At 49.1% G+C, this 19,835-nt stretch overlaps 1 protein-coding gene across 3 annotated transcripts in view; it reads right to left on the bottom strand.

Moving 5' to 3' along the window:
• Positions 1-19,835, bottom strand: part of VAV3 (vav guanine nucleotide exchange factor 3) — a 143,527-nt gene that overhangs the window by 84,777 nt on the left and 38,915 nt on the right. For all 3 annotated transcript variants that reach the window (XM_084866071.1, XM_084866069.1, XM_084866070.1), the window contains exons 3-11: positions 12,478-12,536; positions 11,263-11,328; positions 10,276-10,384; positions 9,605-9,697; positions 8,543-8,611; positions 6,150-6,253; positions 4,370-4,469; positions 2,163-2,258; positions 663-731 (exon numbers count right to left, since the gene is read on the bottom strand). In XM_084866071.1, the coding sequence (XP_084722197.1) occupies positions 663-731; positions 2,163-2,258; positions 4,370-4,469; positions 6,150-6,253; positions 8,543-8,611; positions 9,605-9,697; positions 10,276-10,384; positions 11,263-11,328; positions 12,478-12,536 (765 nt within the window). The remainder of the gene's footprint in view (positions 1-662; positions 732-2,162; positions 2,259-4,369; positions 4,470-6,149; positions 6,254-8,542; positions 8,612-9,604; positions 9,698-10,275; positions 10,385-11,262; positions 11,329-12,477; positions 12,537-19,835) is intronic.

Genomic DNA, 19,835 nt, shown 5'->3' with positions numbered 1-19,835 from the left:
TTCTCTCATCATTGATGTTTCTGTCTCATGCTCTCCCTCTCCCTTCCTTTCTGAAATCAATAAAAATATATAGTTTTAAGTTGTTTTAATTCACCTGTTGGTTTTATGTGTCTTTGTCTAACAATTAAATTCATGCAGATGTATGCATTTCAGTTAAAAACTATTCAACTCTCCCCACCAAAAACAACACTATACAAATACTTATGTATATTATAATATACTAGTGGCCCGGTGCATGGATTCGTGCACATTGGAAGGGAATCTGGTGCGGGTGAACCAGATTCGGGGCCAACAGGGCCCCAGTGGTAATCTAACCCACCACTGATTCCGAGAGGAACCGGGTTTCCTACTCCCTCCTCTCTGGGTCCGGGGTGTGGGTAAAGCAGATTCAGGGCTGACAGGGCCCCAACAGCAATCTAACCTACCAGTCGGAGCATCTGCTCCCTGTTGGTCATTTCACATCACAGCTACCTGTCAAACTATATATATGTAATCTATATATATATAAAAGCCTATATATATATATATATATATATATATATATATAGGCTTTTATATATATATATAGATTAGCACACCATACATATGAATTAGCAGAGAGCATTCTCTTGTTTTTAGGCAAGAATATCAAACACAAGCAAGGTCACGGCGCATCGCTTTACCTTCATCGCATCCAGAGCCAGTTTCAGATTCGCCTTCTCTGAGGGGTCGGTGGTATGCTTGACCAGTTCCTATTTGGAAGACACGGTTTAGTACTGTTCTCATCAAATTAACACCCAAATGTAAGGAAGAAAACATTTAAAAATGAACCCTTTATGTAGGTTTACGCAGCCACAAACAGTAGAGAAGTTCTCAAACTATTAAAAGTGGAACTGCCTTATAAGACTCAGCAATTCCGCTCTGGAAATATATCCAAAGAAGCCCAAACACTCATTTGAAAGGACATGTGCTCCCCAATGCTCAGTTACAGTGTAATTTACAATAGCCAATATCTGGAAGCAACCCAAGTGCCCATCATCATGGGACTAACATACTTTCAAAATTTAAAGTACAAAACAATCCAAGAAGAATTAGGAAAACGTTTGCTAAATTTCATAAAAGGATAGTCACATTTTATACTTTGAGAAGTCTGACTAAAGCTCTGTGATACAAACAGATGTATCCTGAAAACAGCACCTTCTAAACTCTTCCAGTGGCATTTAGTAACCGACGTTCCTAAATAAATTATCCTCTTATATTGGACAGGTTTTTAGTTCCACAGTGTCTCAGAAACTGATTGCCTTAGTCTTCCTTATTATTTCTTCATAAAATCCAATTTGAGTAAAGTTGCTCTGAGTTTAGGTCTCATACATGTTTTAATGCATTTTAAAGAAATAATCAGGGTTTGAATTTCTCTGATTTCTCAGTAGAACAAAAATAGGGATGACTAATCATTCTGCAGCTACGGTGCAAGAAATGTAATATGCAGGAGGTCCAAAGCACAGAAGACTCCAAATCATATTTCACATGCAGGTAGGAGACCTGTTTAAGACAACATTTCACAAGCGTCAGCAGAGCAGACAGGCTAATGCGGTAGGACATTCCTTTGGAGCAGAACTAATGAGTCTCCTGGTACAGCCATCAAATTAAATTTATAAGACTCTCCACCCTCATTAGAGGACTAACCGTGGAAACCATAAGCTTCGGGGTTATAACGAGAATCCCTTCAAAATACAGGTAGCCTTATTATCATCTACAAGAGCAGAAAGCAACCTAGAATCTGACACAGCTTCTCTAGGTTATGGTCATCAGGCAAAAGTTCTCGCAGAATCCACCTGCCGAATCCGGGTGGATAGCAATATCGAGAATCTAGTAAGTGATCAGTACCGACTACAAAGGACTTGGCGGAAGGGATCTTCATATTTGTTCTGACTTGATTATTTAATTTTTATAGTGTCTGGAGCCAGCTATGTTTGAGGGACAGGAAGTGTGACCTTGTGAGAAAGGAGAATCACAGTGGTTTCAAGGAAGGCGAGTTTCCAGCTGTTATTTCCCATCGCCCCCCACTGATCGCTGAGAACTGCGAGGGGATCGGGCCCCAGACAAGGCGCATCGGGCACACAGTGATGCCTCGTGAACATTTTGTGGAAGGAATGAATGAGCAGGGGCTGTGAGTGACGTACCTGCAGGAGAAGGTGGTACTTCAGCACGCGCTGCATTGGGACCACGAGCAAGTCTCGGAGAGTGAACTTCCCATTGTTGGCCCGTTTGGAACATTCCTGGTGAAACGTGGTTTTTAAAACGTGGGTTAAAAGCCCTGTTAGTGCCCTGACTGGTGTGGCTCAGTGGATAGAGCGTCAGTCTGCGGACTGAAAGTTCCCAGGTTCCATTCCGGTCAAGGGCATGTACCTTGGTTGCTGGCACATCCCCAGAAGGGGGTGTGCAAGAGGCAGCTGATCGGTGTTTCTAACTCTCTATCCCTCTCCTTTCCTCTCTGTAAAAAAAAAAATCAATAAAATATATATATATATTTTAAAGACCCTGTTAGTTTTATCAAAGGGGGTCATAAAGCCAACACAAGAAGACGTGAAGGCCATACACAACACTGTGACTGCACGATAAACATCTTTTCCTTCTTAACAAGCCTTCTTTCAAAAAAATAGAAAGCACCTACAATGAAAAGCCAAAAAACAAACCAAACTTGGGGCATTTCGGCTCTAAATATGAATCGGTAAGAAAAACTCTTTGTATTTGAAGATGAAGAGTCTTTCCTGTGGGGCCCTCCAGGGCCTTCCTCCTCCGAGGCTGAGAGCTCTGCCTTGTCCCCAATCCCACCCACACCCCGGCCCATCCCACCCACGTGGGCCTCCCCACCAGCACACCCCGGTTCTCTCCAACGGCCATGTGCGTGGCCCAGTTCCCACCAGAACCCAGCATTCTCCACAAGGACTACACGTCTAGGTCTTCAGCAACAACCCCAATCAAAACGATGCTCTCTCTGTGTGCCTTGCGTGTTTTTCATTCTTATTGTACATAATCCCTTCCCCAAGATGTCTCCCATTCCTCTAAGAATCTAGGATTTGCTTATGTGTTTGTTGAACTGAGTGAAATGAAATGATTGACTCCAAGAATATGCTCAAGTGTAAAACTACTACAGGAGTCTATGTTTCGAAAGCCTCAAGTTTCTTTTTTTTTTTTTTTAACCTCACACTACTCTTTTTTAAAAATGTATTTTAAACTAGTACTTTACTGTTTCTCACATATCTACAGTGTAGTTCAAAACGAATGGCTCAGTTGGTTGAGCCTTGCCCAGTGCGTGCACCAAAAGGTCACTCACCGGTTTGATTCCAGGTCAGGGCACATGCCCTGGATGTGACCTCGATCCCCAGTAGGGGGCGTGCAGAAGGCAGCCGGTAGATGTTTCTCTCCCTCTCTGCCTCTCTCTCTAAAAATAAATTTAAAAAACAGAGCTCATAAAAATACTATTATTAGTGGGCAACTCAGTAAGTCCAAAACTCTCAGACAACTGCACATCCCAGACCAAGGACTTGGGAAGGTGCTCAGGAAAGAAGTTATGATCAAGGAAACACTCCTTAGCTCGTGCCTTGGTTTCCCTGTGCCCACACTTAGCTCTTCTGGAACATAAAACGATATTATCACCAGAAGCGGTAAAGCAAGCTCCATCGGCTCTAATGACCGTGGTGCCTAATGAGTGTCTGACGGAGGATCTTAAGCAAGAACAAATGCCAGCTCAGCCTGGCCGATTGCCGCAGGTCACTGGGAAGATAACTGTTGCGCTGATTGCTTGCTTCCATGCATCAGAGAGCGTTCTGGGTCATGGGTCTCACATGGGAGGTTAATTCGGGGGTAATGATGGGTCTGCTCTCCCTGGAAAGTCCCACCCAGGGACAGTACTCTGCACATTCAGCTCCTTAAAACAGGCCGCATCCGACACTTCCTGTTCTATGACATCTGAACACGGCACCAGGAGCAGAAGCGTTAGACTCTTACCATTCACGCTGTTATGTGGTGGAAGTCAGTTTAAAACTGGGGGGTGGGGAGGAGGGCGGGGAAAGCTAGTTCCTTTCAGTCCTTAAGTCACAGGCTTTCTCAGCCCCAAAATGAGGAAATTGCCCACATCCATCTCCCCCTCAGGAGGCTCTGATGAGATGGGCTCCTGAGGCGGCCACGGCCTCAGGGGGTCCCGCGGCTGTCACTCCCACCGCGCGGTCCTCGTGTAAGGCAGCCACTAACGCGCCTTACAGAGCGGCCGTGAGATTATCCTGAGAACGTTATACGGAGACCACATGGGGAAGTTAACTGTCGCACTGAGCGTGAAAAGACATATCCTTAGGTTAGTTCATAAACTAAGAGACAAAACTGCAGGCACCTCTAATTTCAGTTTGACGTCTTCTTTCGTCTTAGAGATGTAGTCCAAGCTGGAGATGGCCGACTCCACGGCGCTGCAGTACTGCCCGTAGATCACCAGCCTGGGGAGGGAAAGAGGCAGAGGAGGAAACCTCTAGGACAGTGTTTCCCAAAGTGTGGTACTCGCACCCCCAGGGGTCCGGGGAGAGTTTGGTGGGGGTACACGTTGCACCGGAGTTTGGCGGGGATATGCACTGCACCGTGCTTAGCTGCGCCTAATTCTACGTTCTCATGAGTACGAGGGGCGCTCAGCGTTACGGAAATTACAGAAGGGGTGCACACATGTCAGAGGTTTGGGAAACACTGATCTAGGACAACGGAGCACAGGCATGCGAGAGGAGAGGCGGGACTTCCACCTCGACATCCACGGCCTCGGGAACCCCAGCCAATGGCTCCCTCCCAGGCCCTCTCCGCTCAGCCTTCTCCCTTCGTCCTCATGCACACACACCGCCCGGCCAGCCATGGAAGGAGGATGGCCACAGTGATGGATTAAAAATGACTCCTGCCGGGACCGGTTTGGCTCAGTGGATAGAGCGTCGGCCTGCAGACTGAAAGGTCCCAGGTTCGATTCCGGGCAAGGGCATGTACCTTGGCTGTGGGCACATCCCCAGTGGGGAGTGTGCAAGAGGCAGTTGATAGATGATTCTCTCTCATCAATGTTTCTAACTCTCTATCCCTCTCTCTTCCTCTCTGTGAAAAATTAATAAAATATTTTTTTTAAATGACTCCTGTTATTTCTGCATCTGACTGGCATTCACCTCAAGGACATTTTTACAGCAGGTGGGTTTTAAAAACTGGCTTGAGGACTATAGATGCTGAGTGCAAATAGTCACACCAACAAAATTTAAAATTCCTGGCTAAGCTCCTGGTATATAAATGTCCACTCACTATGTTGTCCACCAGAAACTAATCGAACATTGCATGTCAGCGGCAAAGGTGCTTCCTTTTTATTGTGTGCTCACACACAGAAACAGGCTGCTATGCTACCATTGTACCATAACCTCTACCTGTGACTCCATTCATTCGTAAGCCTCCTCTCCGTCCTCCTTTTTAATTAGGAAAATGCAGCCTCTGAAGCGGGGACGAGGGGCCTGAGCTGTGCGCGCAGAAGGTGTATCACACAGCAGGGACTCAGCCTGCTCCCCAGAGGGGTCCCCGGAGGACACAGCCGTTTCCCAAAGAGGCTGGGAAACTTAATGCTTCTTTTAAATCTACTGATGAAAGTTCGTGTTTGTCTAGTCGTCGATGCAAAGCAATGGCTGAGCCGATTCTGAGTCAGCACTAGGAACTCTTGTGCTTGGTGTAAAATGTTAAACTCACGTGAGCTGTCGGGAAGATTTTTTTTTTTTTTTTCTAACTGACAAAGGGAAACTGACTTTAGCATGAATCAAACACCCACAATGGAGAACGGTAACATATTAGAGTTGGAAAAAGCACGGGGTAGCAGCTCACCCACAGCTGACACATACGGATGGGGAAAGGAGGTGGGCAAGTTAGAGAGACTTCCTGAAGCCCAGGGCTCCATGACAGAGTGGAAGAGTCCCTCCTTCTCCTCCTTTTCTGTTTTCTTACTGTCCAGTCACACCCAGGGAGCTCACTGCCCCCGGAGACCCCCGGTCCCGAGTTCTAACCACTGCCCCACAGTGTCCCCACGAACAGTGGTGATTCCTGTGAGTGATGTCACACCGACCCTCACTACGATTACCAGCGAACAGCCCCAAAATTGTAAATTCAGAAGTTACCTTTCCTTGTAGTTAATGAAAATCTGATACAAGTTCTGGTCGTGCTTATTTACGATGGAATCGTGAATTTCTTGCATTAGGTTCCGATGAACTTTTACAAGTTCCTTAGAAAAAAGAAAGCAAGGTCAAAGTTAGTTAGAAATCAGAACCAAAACAAAACAAAAAAAAATCACCGGAACCCAGAACCCCTAATGCTGCTAGAATTGCCATCCAAGGACACACTATAGGCACTCAGCACAGAAACCTGCTAGAATCCACCACACTCCTAAAGAGAGAGGGAGAGGAGGGGAGAAGGGGAAGAGAGGAGAAGGGGGGAGGAGGGGGAGGAAGTGGAGAGAAGGAGGAAAGGGAAGGGGAGGGAAGAGGACGGGAGAGTGACAGGCCACAGGAAACAGCTGTTTAAGATCTGACTCGGAATGCCAATGTCCTGTGCAAAAGACATTATTTCACTGGTTATTAAAGGGCAATTCATTCCTTGTATAAAAATATGCACCGCTCATTTTCATTTTGTAATTTAAATGTTTAAATTCAACTGCCCCAGTGTTTAATGTCTTATTGACAAGATAAGTGAGGACTGTGTCCTTGGGGCATGGAAATGTAGATCTGAGCTTTGGTCAATTAGTGGTGTCCCAGGGCTGAGCCAACAACCATCGGGCTAAATTACCATGACTGGGGTAGAAATGAGGAGCAGATACACTGGATGAGGAGGCTTACCCCACCTCCTCACATGCAGAATGTCAGGCAAGTAATTTCCAGTCAGACGGTCCTGCCTGTCACAGCCAGGAAATGGGGACATGGAACCAAGGGGGCTGGCCCCCACTATCTCCTTCCCTGTGCCCTGAGCATCCCTCCGACCTCACTGCCAACCTCACTGCCCACAGGAACCAGGAACAGGTTGGGCCTGTCATTTGGCTTGGGGGAAGGGAGGGAGTACTTGTTTGTTTATATGTTTTTATTGATTTCAGAGAAAAGGGAGAGGGGGAGAGAGAAACAGCAATGATGAGAGAGTCCTGGATCACTGCCTCCTCCACACTCCACACTGGGAAGCTGAACTCCCAACCTGGGCGTGTGCCCTGACCGGGAATGGAACCCGTGACCTCCTGGTTCCTAGGTCAACACTCAACCACTGAGCCATGTCGGCCGGGCGGGCCTGTCCTTGGCTGAGGCTCATGAAAAGGCCTGTCCAATGGGGTCCTCGGTTACAATGACCACATTTGGGTGGTTCCAGATTCTCACCTTCCTAGACATGCGCTAGGTTACATCCTAACTGTCCACCTGACGTTGTGACCTTTCCTCCTGCAAAGTCACAAATCAGTCAATGTCTTCGCTGGGCCCAAAGGAAGGACAAGACCAACGTGCCACCTCTAGCCGACCGGGGCACGTCCGCTGTGTACGTAACAGAAGCAAAACAGACCAGACGGGCCAGTCAGGTGATGCAGGCACGCCTGTACATAAAGGCTGATGTTTTATACATGAAAGCTGTCCAATAAGACAAAGCCAGCTCCAGAGGCCTCGGAACATGAGTCTGGCCCAGCATGACCTCAGTTGGCATAGCGTTTGGTTGGCTTCATGCTTCCAAGTAAATATTCTCTTAGGATTAAAAAAAAAAAACCATGGAAGGTGCTCTGTAACTTGAAATGCTTACATAAACCTATTTTAAAAAAAAAGGGGGGGGGGAGTTCCATTAAAATAGACTGTTGAGCCCACTGGCGTGGCTCAATGGTTGAGCATTGGCCTATGAACCAGGAGGTTACGGTTCGGTTCGATTCCTAGTCAAGGGACATGCCTGGGAGTTAAGGTTGATATACTAGGAACTGGAAGCAGAAAAGAGACACCATGACAGTGGAGGAATGGCAGGAAGCAGAGGAGATGGAAGGAGGCAGGATGGTGTCCATAAGATGGGGTCCAGGGGCTGGAGGAACACGGAGCAGTGAGAGGGCCGGAAGGGGACTCACAAACACAGGCAGGAGCCCGGGGACTATTTAACTGAGACTCCCTCCACAGGAACCTTAGCCACGTGTCTTGTGCATGTATTCTGAGTAAAGTGACCAGATGTCCTGCTTTTGGCGGGACAGTCCCGATTTTTAACAATTTGTTAAAATTATTTCCAAAAATCAGGACTTTTTTAAAACGCCGAGGGACTCGGGAAAAATTGTTAATAATCGGGACTGTCCCGCCAAAAGCGGGACATCTGGTCACCTTAATTCTGAGTGACTTTTGGTTAAGAGTATGACTTATCAGTTATTTCTTGAGAATATAGCTGTAAGAACTCTAGAGGCAGCAAACAGAGTCAACATTCTTAAAGAATACCAGAGAATGCTAAAACAGGGATCTGGAACCCCAATAAAGGTTTTAAGAAGTACCCCATGCTTAGCTAGCATAGTTTCACTTACGGGAATGTTGATGAAGACAGAATCAAATTCTGCTGCTGTCAGAAACCGTTTTAGCGGTGCCATGAAGTACTACCGGGAGAGGAGAGAGAATGAGAATTAGAAAGCACAACTCATCCTAATCTAGATAACAGATTGTCATCAACAAACAATGAATATTGGCTGAAAGTCCGTTGTTTATCAGTATTATGAATGCCCAAGAAACAGCAGAAGCTATTTCCTCTGCCTTGCAAATTATACACTTGAACAGAGATAGGAATACATAAATACGAGTTAATACATTTAAAGCAGAAAATACTTAGAGTGGTGAGCACACAATGGAACAGACAGATGATGTATTATAAAATCCTATAACTTTCATGACCGAGAACCAGAGTTCTATTGTGTTCACTGCCATATTCTCAATCCCCGCACACAGAGACTAAAATGAATCTATAATAATAAAAGTGTAATATGCTAATTAGGCCAGACATCCTTCCAGGTGTCCTTCCTTCCGGACAAAGCCGCAGCGGGTGGGGGTCGAGGCAGAGGAGGCAGAGGACCCCAGCTGCAGTGGTGGCAGGCGGGGTCCGGAGCCAAGGCCCTTGCACAAATTTCATGCATTGGCCCTCTAATCTAGGGGTGTCGAACTCAATCAGAGAAGGGGCCAAAATCTAAAATCCAGCCTAAATCGAGGGCCGAATGGTTTACTGAACAGTCATAAACTGACAATGTCATAAACTGACAGCGGAGTGCAGTGATGACAGCGCGGTGCGGGCCACATTGCAAGGCCTGGCGGGCTGGATTTGGCCCGCGGGTCTTGTGTTTGACACATGTGCTCTAATCAAATAAATAGTTGTGGAAGGATTAAACCTGCTTTGAGATCTGTAAATCCAAAGTTCTACTGAAAATTAGAACACACACACACACACACACACACATATATATATATATATATAGAGAGAGAGAGAGAGAGAGAAAGAGAGAGAGAGAGAGAGAGGGAGAGAGAGAGAGAGGAAACACTGAGCCCAACACATTCACCAGGTAAGGCAGGAGGGGCCTCAAGAGTGACACCTGATTACTTACCTTCTCTATCGACTCCAGTGTTTCTGTGTATTTTTCTTCCGTCTGCTTAATCTCTGCGAGGCAGCAACTTCGTATGTCATTCTCTGGACATTTCTGCAATTAGAATGATCCCGTTGAAATTAATCCAATTCACGTGTTAATCTCTCTGGCAGTAGCTAGAAAGAGATCAAAACCATTGCTGGTTTTCTGACGTTTTCTATGTCTAATAAAACACTAACCAAAAAATTGGCATGGTTATAACCAGGTAACCATGACTTGTCACTGCAGCTGGAGCCATAGACACATGGCATTTTATGGGTCAAAACAACCATGGGGAAGCTCTGGTCTCATCCTTTCATTTTTCTGGTAAGGAAACCAAATCGGAGTGACAAATGACATGTCACCCAGCAAAACCATAGCAGAGGAGCCATGGGACTTAATCTCATGGAATCATGGGATTGTACTGTTAAGAAAGAAAATCTTCTGTTACAAAGCAGGTAACTATTCTTTTAGATTTGACATAGCCTCCAATATACACATCGCGGGCAGAGGTAAGAGAGAAAACCAACAAAAAAAAACATCCAGCGGAAGTTACATAAACAATTACATTGAGTCTCTAAAATGGTCATTTTTCCAATAAAATACTCAGAGTAACTAAAAAATAAAATAAAAAAAGCAAAGCAAGTGCCTACGGGTTGCTGCGCCTCCTCCGCTTTCATCAAGTCCTCGTAGACCTCGCCGCCTTCGTCCTCGCCGTACACACAGTCATACAGGCCCTCCTCGTCCTCCGCACGCGTCTCGCTGGAACGGAGGGCACAGGGGGAAGGTCACTGTCTGGTAGGAAATGCACGAGCTGGGAGCAGCCTCCTGGTTCCCGTAGGAAATCCAGAGGGGACATAAAGTGGAACGTGTGGCGTCGAAGGCCTGGGGACAGCCCGTCCCTCCTAACAGGGACAATGACAGAGACAACAGCACCTGACAGCGCCCAGCGCCCACGGCACCTCTGCAGTGGGAGCCCGGCCCCCCAGGCCCGGCCCCGGGGGTGCGGTCAGGCAGATAAATGACCTCACGTCAAGAGGACAACCAGGTGTTGGACTTGCCCACGACAGCGCAGGTGCGTGCAGGGCCGGGACTTAGACCGTGTGCCTCCCGCTGGTCACACTAAGGAAGACGAGGACCCGGAGAAGATGGGGAGCTGAAGGGGACCTAGGATGTGACAGTCTCTCAGAGGCCTCGCTCTCTGCAGGCTTTTCATTGCCAAGGCCTCGTGCAGTGAGTGGGCTTCAGACCACGTTCCTGCCGGAGGGCACCTTCCTGGAGCTGCCACGCGGGCTGTCTGTGCTGCCTCCCCAGGAGAGGGGTGCAGGGTCGGCTCAATGTCCCCTCACTGCCTCCTTCCTCCGTCTCCACCACCCACTCGCCTGGGAAGGGCTCACGTTGTACTTGGCAGCAGCCTGCCTCTCTGCTCCTCAGAGCCCTGCACGCGAGGGACTCACAGAGGCAGCCAGGAGCCAGTGGACGTCACTCTCTCGGACGCTTTCCCTTCCGGGCCTGGGGTTGATTCTTACACCTCAGCCGCCAGCCATTTCTCCTTCCCAGCACAGAGCTAACACCCCCACCACCCCCCACTGCTACAACCCACAGGGGACGCAGAAGTGATGACACGGGAGCTCACGTACTCTATCAGGTCGGGGAGGGCTTTGTAGATGTCCTCATCGTTGACACTCTCTTCCGTTGGGAAGGGCCTGGAGGGCGGGAGAGAAGGAGGGAGAGGAAACAAGGTGAGCAAGCGACATCCAGGAGGGGCACTGCCTCATGACCCGTGTCAGCCCGCCTGCCGCCGGCGCGGGCTGGTCAGTCACCACATCTGAGACGGCATCTGGCGTTTCTCCCAGTGCGGCTGGGCCTGAGGCTCCCCAGGGAGACCAGGCGCCTGCTACCCCAGGGCATCAGCAGCAGGTGTGCTGTCACCCCAGTCCTCTGAGCAGCTGGGGACAGACAGGCTGCTGTGCTTAGTGACACCCCCGCCCCCCCCCCCCCCAGCCACAACTCCGCAGGCTCACCTCCTGGCTCCCCCTTAGCCCCCCCTCAGCTCCCCGGCAGAGAGCAGGCCTGCCTTCAACACCAGCTCTTCCCACTTTATGGGATGCTGATGTGACTGACAAATGACTGGATAGTGATCACCCTTCGCAAGTAACTGATGACAATCACTCTTGACAAACAACTGGGTGACAATCACTCTTGACAAACAACTGGGTGACAAGCTAATAATGAAAATGATTAGGAGAAAGAATACTGTGTCCTGTGTAAATGATTACTGGCTCTGATATATTCCTCTCCTTAGACTTTGAGGTGTTTTAAGTTGTGTGTGTTTGCTCCATTATTGGGTAAGTGGCCTCAGGGAGAACAGGATGTTTTCTCTGCCTCCCGTTCAAAGGCAATCACTGCCATGGATCCCTATTCCTAGCCATGAGCATCCTTTCTGCCTCATGCCTCTATGACCCTTCTGGTAATATGCACATGATGCTCTAAATCCACGTCTAACCAAGTTCCAGAAATCAGACCACAGAGACAACGTTTTACTCTTTAAACCAGCATGTGTGTTTGTCTTGGTGAATCACATGTGTAGAAAGGTTGAAGGAAGAAAAAAAAAAAAAAGAAGAACCGTATCAACGACAGTCACCAGTAAAATGAGAACCGTGTTTAGCCAACGGATCTCATCTGGCTCTATGAATGTGTTCTTGGTCACAAAGTTTCAAACGTGTGTTGGCACTTGCAAACCGGACAGCCTGCACGGGTGAGAGGCAGTCCTCGCGTGCAACATGCTTTGCAGACAGTGACCGTTCAACGAGCCATCGTGACCCTGAACGTGGGCCGCGGAGAAACGAGCTTACCTGATTCCTGTGGCCAGCGCGATGGGCGTTCGGGAGAGGCGCGACAGTGTTTCTATCACCTGAGAACAGAGGGACGGGTTCGTTGAAAGCGTGTTCCCGGAAAGATAAGTTCTTTTCCCCAAAGAGCAGTTCAGCAATCTGACAACAATGACAGCAGACACGTGACTCTGCAGACGCCAAAGAGGTGCAGAGTGGGAGAGCTGGGAGTGACAGTAAAGCACCTTCGGCATAATTTTGTCCCTTTCTTGAAGTGGCCCCACCTCAACTGCTCAATAGCCACACAGACATCAGACTTTCCCATCATCACAGCAGGTTCCACCAGTCAGCCTTCCGTGTGGCAATGTGATGTAGCACAGGGGCTCTGGGGCCAGGCCCCACAGGTTCAAATCCTGGCTTCCCACTCATGAGTCAGATAACCTTGGACAAACTACTTAATGTCTCTGGGCTGCAGTTTTTTTCATCAGATTATTATGATCATTAGATTATAGTAAGGACTACAAAGGTAACACATGCAAAATATTGAAATGGTTGCCATTCCTGAAAATCTCCAACTTTAAGGAAATCACCTTATTCTAATTCTGTGTGTTTCAATAAAAAGAGTTTTTTTAATTACCCTTGCTCATCTACTGTTTCAAGGTCCCTTAAGAAGGCCTACCCAGCCACGGTTGCAGCATTAGTAGCTTACCATTTTCCTGTTTGACACTGTGGTCTCAGCCGTGTCGCGACGCGATCAAAAGGAAAATAGTATTGCTGAGCATTTTACTATTGCTATTATTGGGGAGCTTTCCCATGAGAATGACCATACATCCACAAGATGCATTTTCTCTTCCTTTTACTACCAATAACCAGAACTATTCACAGCCCGTCCCTCTCCCCCGCTAAACTGGAGTTTGATCTTTCCATATGATTGCCCACCAGAGGGAGCCAGACAACAGCGCTACATCCCTTTCCTCCTGCCATGAATGAGTTTATAAAGTACAAGTGTTTCTGAACATCAGCAAGCTGCACCGAACTCCTGTCATTTCTTTAAAAAGGAGCATTTCCCACTAGTTGGTGCTATAAAAATAAAGATACAGATTCGGAGGAGAGGAGCATGACAAGAGACTATGCAGCATGCCTTAGAGAGCACCTCCCGGCACCCTCTCTCGATTCTGGGTTCTTCTGATTATACATGGAGCACCACACACACACACACACACACACACACACACACACACACACACCACCCCATTAGCTCCAAGTGCAGCCAAAGCAGAGACTGCTTAGTCCGAGGCGTGTTTGCAGAACAGCTGTGCACTGTGCAGGCAGAGTGACCCCGGGACAAACGAGTACCGAACCCTCAGGCCCCTGCGCTGGAGAGGCCCACCCCCGGATATGGACAGAACAAAACAGTGCCCAAGGCAGGAGAGTCGGCGCTGTTGTCCCTGAAATGTATTCTCTTCTAAAAGGCCGCCTCAAAACAAGATGAAACTGCGGTCCTTAACTCCAGAAAAGGGGGTAGCTAGTCAGAATGTGTGTGAAGTACTTCCAGTCCCACAACCAACCACGAACCCACATCACAATGCTCCTTCTGCACCGCCCTCTACACCTTGCTTGTTAACGTGGTGGCATCTGTAAAGAAACAACGAAAGTTCCGGGAAACATGCCTGAGAGTCAGTGTGGGAGGCGGGAAGGGAGGTGGGCAGGCTGCTCCGGGCTCCAGCGAGGGGGTGAGACCCCGGAGCCTGGGGAGGATGGAGGAAAACGGTTAAGAAGGAAGACAGCGGGATAAAAGCTGCACTCTGAGAAGATCCCTCCGCAAAGTGGAGGGCAGGCACTCGGGCGGGAGAACCTGGGGTACAGACAAGGCATCGGGAGACTCGCTGGGGGTGTTCGCCACCGTCCAGGGGAGAAACAGGGAGTCTGAGCTGAGCCCCAGCAGTACAGACTGAGAGGCGACAAGTGGCTGATGCCCAGGGGAGGGAAGGACCAGGACAACTGAGGGTGGGGGGTGGGGTGGGGGATAGGGAGTGGGGCAGTGTGTTCCTATTATACAGATTTTTCCAGACATGCTTTTGTCACTTAACAACGTATCACAGCCCTGGCCGGGTAGCTCAGTAGGTGAGAGCATCATTATCCCATACACCAAGGCTGTAGGTCCGATCCCCGGTCAGGGCACATACAAGAATCAACCTATGAATGCATAAGTAAGTAGAACAACAAATCAATGTTTTCTCTCCCTCTCTCACTCTCTGAAACAATACACTTAACAAGAAAAAGACAGTTGTGTCCACACACACACACAGATCTCCTTTGTTGATTTTAATGTTGTGTAATGTTTCATGTATAGAACACAATGATTCCACCGTTCTCCTGACATTGATTTGTGGTTGCACTTTATGCATTCATTGGTTGATTCTTGTATGTGCCTGACTGGGAATCGAGCCCACAATCTTTAATGCCTTCATCAATCATCATCATCATCATCAGAAAAGTAACAAAATTGAGATTATATACTTCTTATCGTCTAACCTCCCCGCCCCCCATCTACTGGGAAGACCACGGGTGGTGGGCAGCACCGCCAGGTCCACCCACAGCCCAGGGGAGAGCGAGGCCCGCTGTCCCCTCAGCCCGAGGGACAGAGGGGGAGGCTGCAATGGCTGCTTAGAAGCGGTAACCTTGGCTGCACACTCAGGACGACGAGAAACTTCCCGGACCTTCGTGGGTCTGCATGTCTGACTGTCCGCAGATGCCCGATGGGCCAGAACGCCGGCCTCTGGTCCCCTGCAGGCCCCAGCCCCACAGGCTCTGGCGCCAACACTCTGTGCGGACTTACTGGCACTGCTCAGTCTGAGCAGCCTCAGAGTGGCCATTTCTGGAGTAATATTTTTCCGACCTGGTTTACAGCTCTGAGAGATGAGGTCACGAAGCAAAGTTTTTTCTAAACCAAACAGACCTGCCCTTGTTTCAGGGGCACTTATCTTCACGGCACCGAGATCTCGCTGTGTCTGTCTGCCTGCCTCTGCCCTCCGCCTCTGAAGACGCCACAGGGCATTTTCCCTGCCCACCTGCCTTCCTGCCCCTGCTCTCCGCCTCTGAAGACCCCACAGGGCATCTCCCCTGCCCACCTGCCTTCCTGCCCCTGCCCTCCGCCTCTGAAGACCCCACAGGGCATCTCCCCTGCCCACCTGCCTTCCTGCCCCTGCTCTCTGCCTCTGAAGACCCCACAGGGCATCCCCCCTGCCCACCTGCCTTCCTGCCCCTGCTCTCCACCTCTGAAGACCCCACAGGGCATCTCCCCTGCCCACCTGCTCCTCCCATCCCCACAGTCTGCCTCTGCCTCCCCTGGCTAGATGCTGGGAGACTTCCTAGACCTGTACTTCTCCTACACACCAGGTCTAAGTCCTCCCAACTCATCCTCAGAAACCTCGGATCCCACTCCTCCTGCTCTCCCTCCGCCTCTGCCTCAGGCCACACCCCCCAGCTCCTGCCTCAGTTGCTGAATTGGCTCTAGCTCATCGCATGGAGCAGAAGGCTGCCAGAGGGTGCCATCCAGGCGTCAGTTAGAAAGTGCTTGTGTTCTGGGGGGGGGGACCACAGGGTGCCCTGGGACAACAGCTGACCCAGAACTCTGAGGAGCCTACAAGGTCCCTGTGACCAGAGTCGCCCACAGGGCTGCTGCCTGGACCTGTGTCAGGCAGGACCCACCGGCCAGGGCCGGCCCAGAAACTGTCTGGGCCTTTGGCTCTCTCTGCGTTGAAAGAGCACTAAGTGGAACTTTAGAGAAATGTTTCTTTAAAAGCAACAGAAGGTGCCCTGACCCGTTTTTGCTCAGTGGACACAGCATCAGCCCGAGGACTGGAGGGTCCCGGGTTCGATTCCGGGAAAGGGCACATGCCTTGATTGCAGTTCCCTGGCCCTCATCGGAGTGCCTTCAGGAACCAAGTAATCGATGTCTCTCCCTCTCCCTTCCACTCTCTCTAAAAGTCAGTGGCAAAATATCCTCAGGTGAGGATTAAAAATAAATAAATAAAAATAAAAGCAACAGAAAGTGCTCATAGGGTTCTCTCTTTCCTCTCTGTAGTGAGGGGGCCAGTGGGTTGCGGGTCGGGGTTCGGGAGCAGCGGGAACAGAGCTGGGCCAGGTCTCTGTTCCCCTGAAGAAGCATGAGGGGCCAGGCCGGACTCCGATCGCTCACAGACAGGCAGGGCTACCGCAATCAGCCAAGACACAATTTTAGCTATTTTCACACCCTGGACCGATGCTGATTGATCTCAGAATCCATGGGCTGGTTTAGTAAAAGGCTTTCAACATACATATTTAATCAGCTCTCCAAATAGCGATGTTTTACCCACCGTCCTGGGAGGCGTGGCTGACACAGGAGTTCTCAAAGGTGTGAAGCCAAACGTGCATCTTTGGTAGAAACATGGGCCTCGTGCGGGCTGAGTGACGTGAATGCTGAGAAAGCGCTCACAAACCAAGGCCATTAGTGATCAGGGGGAGCGGATAGGAATGACGAGAACGCAGGCTGAGAAAGTGCTCTTAGGAAAAGTGATTGGAAAAAAAAGAAAAAGCAGGGAATGTGCAAAAAATAGCAAACTTCCAAACAGCCGCACCCTTGTTCAAACTGCTTCTAAAGCGCTACGCGTTCTTTTCTGACAGTGCGACATTTTTGTTGGCAGCTAATTTTCTTGTGGCTACGAGGTGGGGAAAGGAAGCGGTACCCAGTGTACAAACTGAGAAATAGCCAGTCCTTTTAATTCAGCTGGAGGTCACTTCTGGCCCTTGCTCCCCAACCCCCCAATGAGCACACATCATGATCATGACGCAAACCCCCATTAATGGCCACCTGCCCCACAAGTCACCCCCCACTCCAAAACACTATAGACAGGCCTGGAGAGACCCTAGATCTGTTCCCGACTCTCATGGTGTCCCAGTGACCCAAAGCACTTCCCTCCTTCCCCTCTCCCCCCCTCAATATCACTGGTTTTTAGGGCTATCCTTTCAATGTCACGGTCCTCCAGAGCTAGGAGCTGCGCTCCCTTGAACACCCAACTGTTGAACACTCGAGCTTTTCCCCAGCTTCTCACAATGCCAATGATAAGAATTACTTTTGGATCTAAATATTGGCCCACGTGGGAGTGCAGAGCAGGCTTTGGGAGGGTGGAGACGGGGTGGGGAACACAATGAGCCAAGTGGAACAAAATGGAAAAAAATCTGATCCTCAACTTCAGATGGAAATTAAGGGGCCCCAACCAGCCAAACAATGTTTAAAGAAGAACAAATGTGGAGGACACACAGTCCTGATTTCAACACTTACTGCAACACTGCAGTCATCAAAACTGGTGAAGGCATCAGAATAAAACATATACACCCACTGGGATGTCATTAAGAGACCAGAAATAAACCTTTAAGGACAGAGAGAACTGATTTTCAGGAAGGACGCCAAGGCCATTCAACGGGGAAAGAGTAAGCTCTTCAGTAAATGGTGCTGGGATATACCTCACACCAGACACAAAAATGAGCTCAGGATGGAGCAGGACGTCCATAGAAGAGCTAAGACCAAGAAGACGACATGCAGTTTGGCAATGGATCGGACACAAAAACACACGAGCAGAAAAAAAAAAAAAAAAAAGAATAAGTTGGTCTTTCCAAATGACACTGTAAGGACAGTGAAAAGAAAGATGGGAGAAAATTCTTGCAAATATGTATTGGTATTCAATAACGGTCTACGCTCCAGAATAGATAAAGAACTCGTACAACTCAACAACAAGGAGGTAAGCCACCCAATTAAAAACGGGCAAAGGCCCTTACCTAGGGACTGCTCCCAAGGGGTACAAATGGCCGCTGGGCACAGGGAAAGATGCTCAGCATCGTTAGCCATCAGGGAGATGCCAATCAGAACCCCAACGAGACACTTCACACCCCTGAGGACAGCTGTCACTCCTTCGGAAAGGGAGGGTGCAGAGACACGGGAACCTCTGTATGTTGCCACTGGGAGTGTGACCAGATGCAGCTACTGTGGAAAGAAAGCAGTTTGGCAGTTCCTCAAAAAGTTACACAGAATTACCCTATGACCCAGCAATCTCACGGCTAAGTATGTACAAAAGAATTGGAAACAGGTACTCAAATACCTGCACACATCTGTTCGTAGCTGAACTACTCACAAAGGCTAAGAGGTGAAAACAACCCAATGTCCATCAACACGTAAATGGGTAAACAAGCAAATAGATAAGTAAGTATCTGCCCATGTGTCTATTTATTTCCTGGTGGTAAGGTCCTAACAGCGAAGTTTCTAGGCCAAAGGGCAGGGAAATGCTAAAGTTCCGTGTGTGCTGCCAAGTGTAGGGCTCCTCTGTAAGTCAGCTGTTCCCGGGGCTCTGAGGCGGGGCGGACCCTGCCCAGGAGGAGGGGCTGCTGCCCTGTCAGCTTGTGCCTGTGATCCTTCCGCAGGCTCTGAGGGGCTGAGGGGCCGTGTGGCTTTTCTGCGCCTTGAAGCAATGCCTGGCAGTCCTTCTTAGAACGGCTCTGCCAGCTCAGCAATGTGCTGAGGTGACTGTGCTCAGACTCAACCCAAGCCGCTTCCTGGGACACCGACCTCACTAACTCCCAGTGAGAAGAAGAGCACCGAATGAACCAGCAGTTAGCACCGCACCACGGGATCCCATTTCTAGGGAGAAGGAGGTTGCTGTGTCAGCACTGGGTGTCTCCTCCCCTGTCCCCCCACCCCAGCCATCCCCCCAGGACCCGCCATGTGGCATCTGGGCTCGGGGTTCCCATTGCGCCTCTAATTTATAGTCAAATCACATTGGATTAGCTTGTGCAATGTACAGGACCCCATCTAACTATTATGAAAAACAAAGAAACCTTATAAACCAAGGGCCTTATCAACTCGGGAAAGAAACCAGGAAAATACATTCAGAATGCACTGGAAATGAAAATACTTAAACAACATGCCAAAGCAATGACAGCAAACTCAGTCCCCAGCGGCACTAGCTTATGCGACCAATCAAGGTTACAACCCATTTTTATAGACCAGGTCCGGCTTTATCACACGCCTTAGAATACCGACCCAGCGCTCACATTACGCTTCTTTCCCAAATGGCCCAGACAGTATGAGAGGGAGCATCATAGCAATCATTCATAAAATCCCTTGCTATGTTTTATGTTTGTATGTGACAGTGAAGAAAATTACTTGTGAATTTTTTTAATATGCTTTTATCGATTTCGGAGAGAGGAAGGGAAGAGAGAGAGATAGAAACATCAATGATGAGAGAATCATCGCTGGGCTGCCTCCTGCACGCCCCCTACTGGGGATCAAGCCTACAACCTGAGTATGTGCTCTGCCTGGGAATCGACCCTTGACCTCCTGGTCCATG

This window comes from Pipistrellus hanaki, assembly GCF_964339955.1.
Source record: "Pipistrellus hanaki genome assembly, chromosome: 18".
NCBI lineage: Eukaryota > Metazoa > Chordata > Mammalia > Chiroptera > Vespertilionidae > Pipistrellus > Pipistrellus hanaki.
The sequence above is the reverse complement of the archived record's forward strand: the minus strand, read 5'-3'. Positions and strand labels throughout refer to the sequence as shown.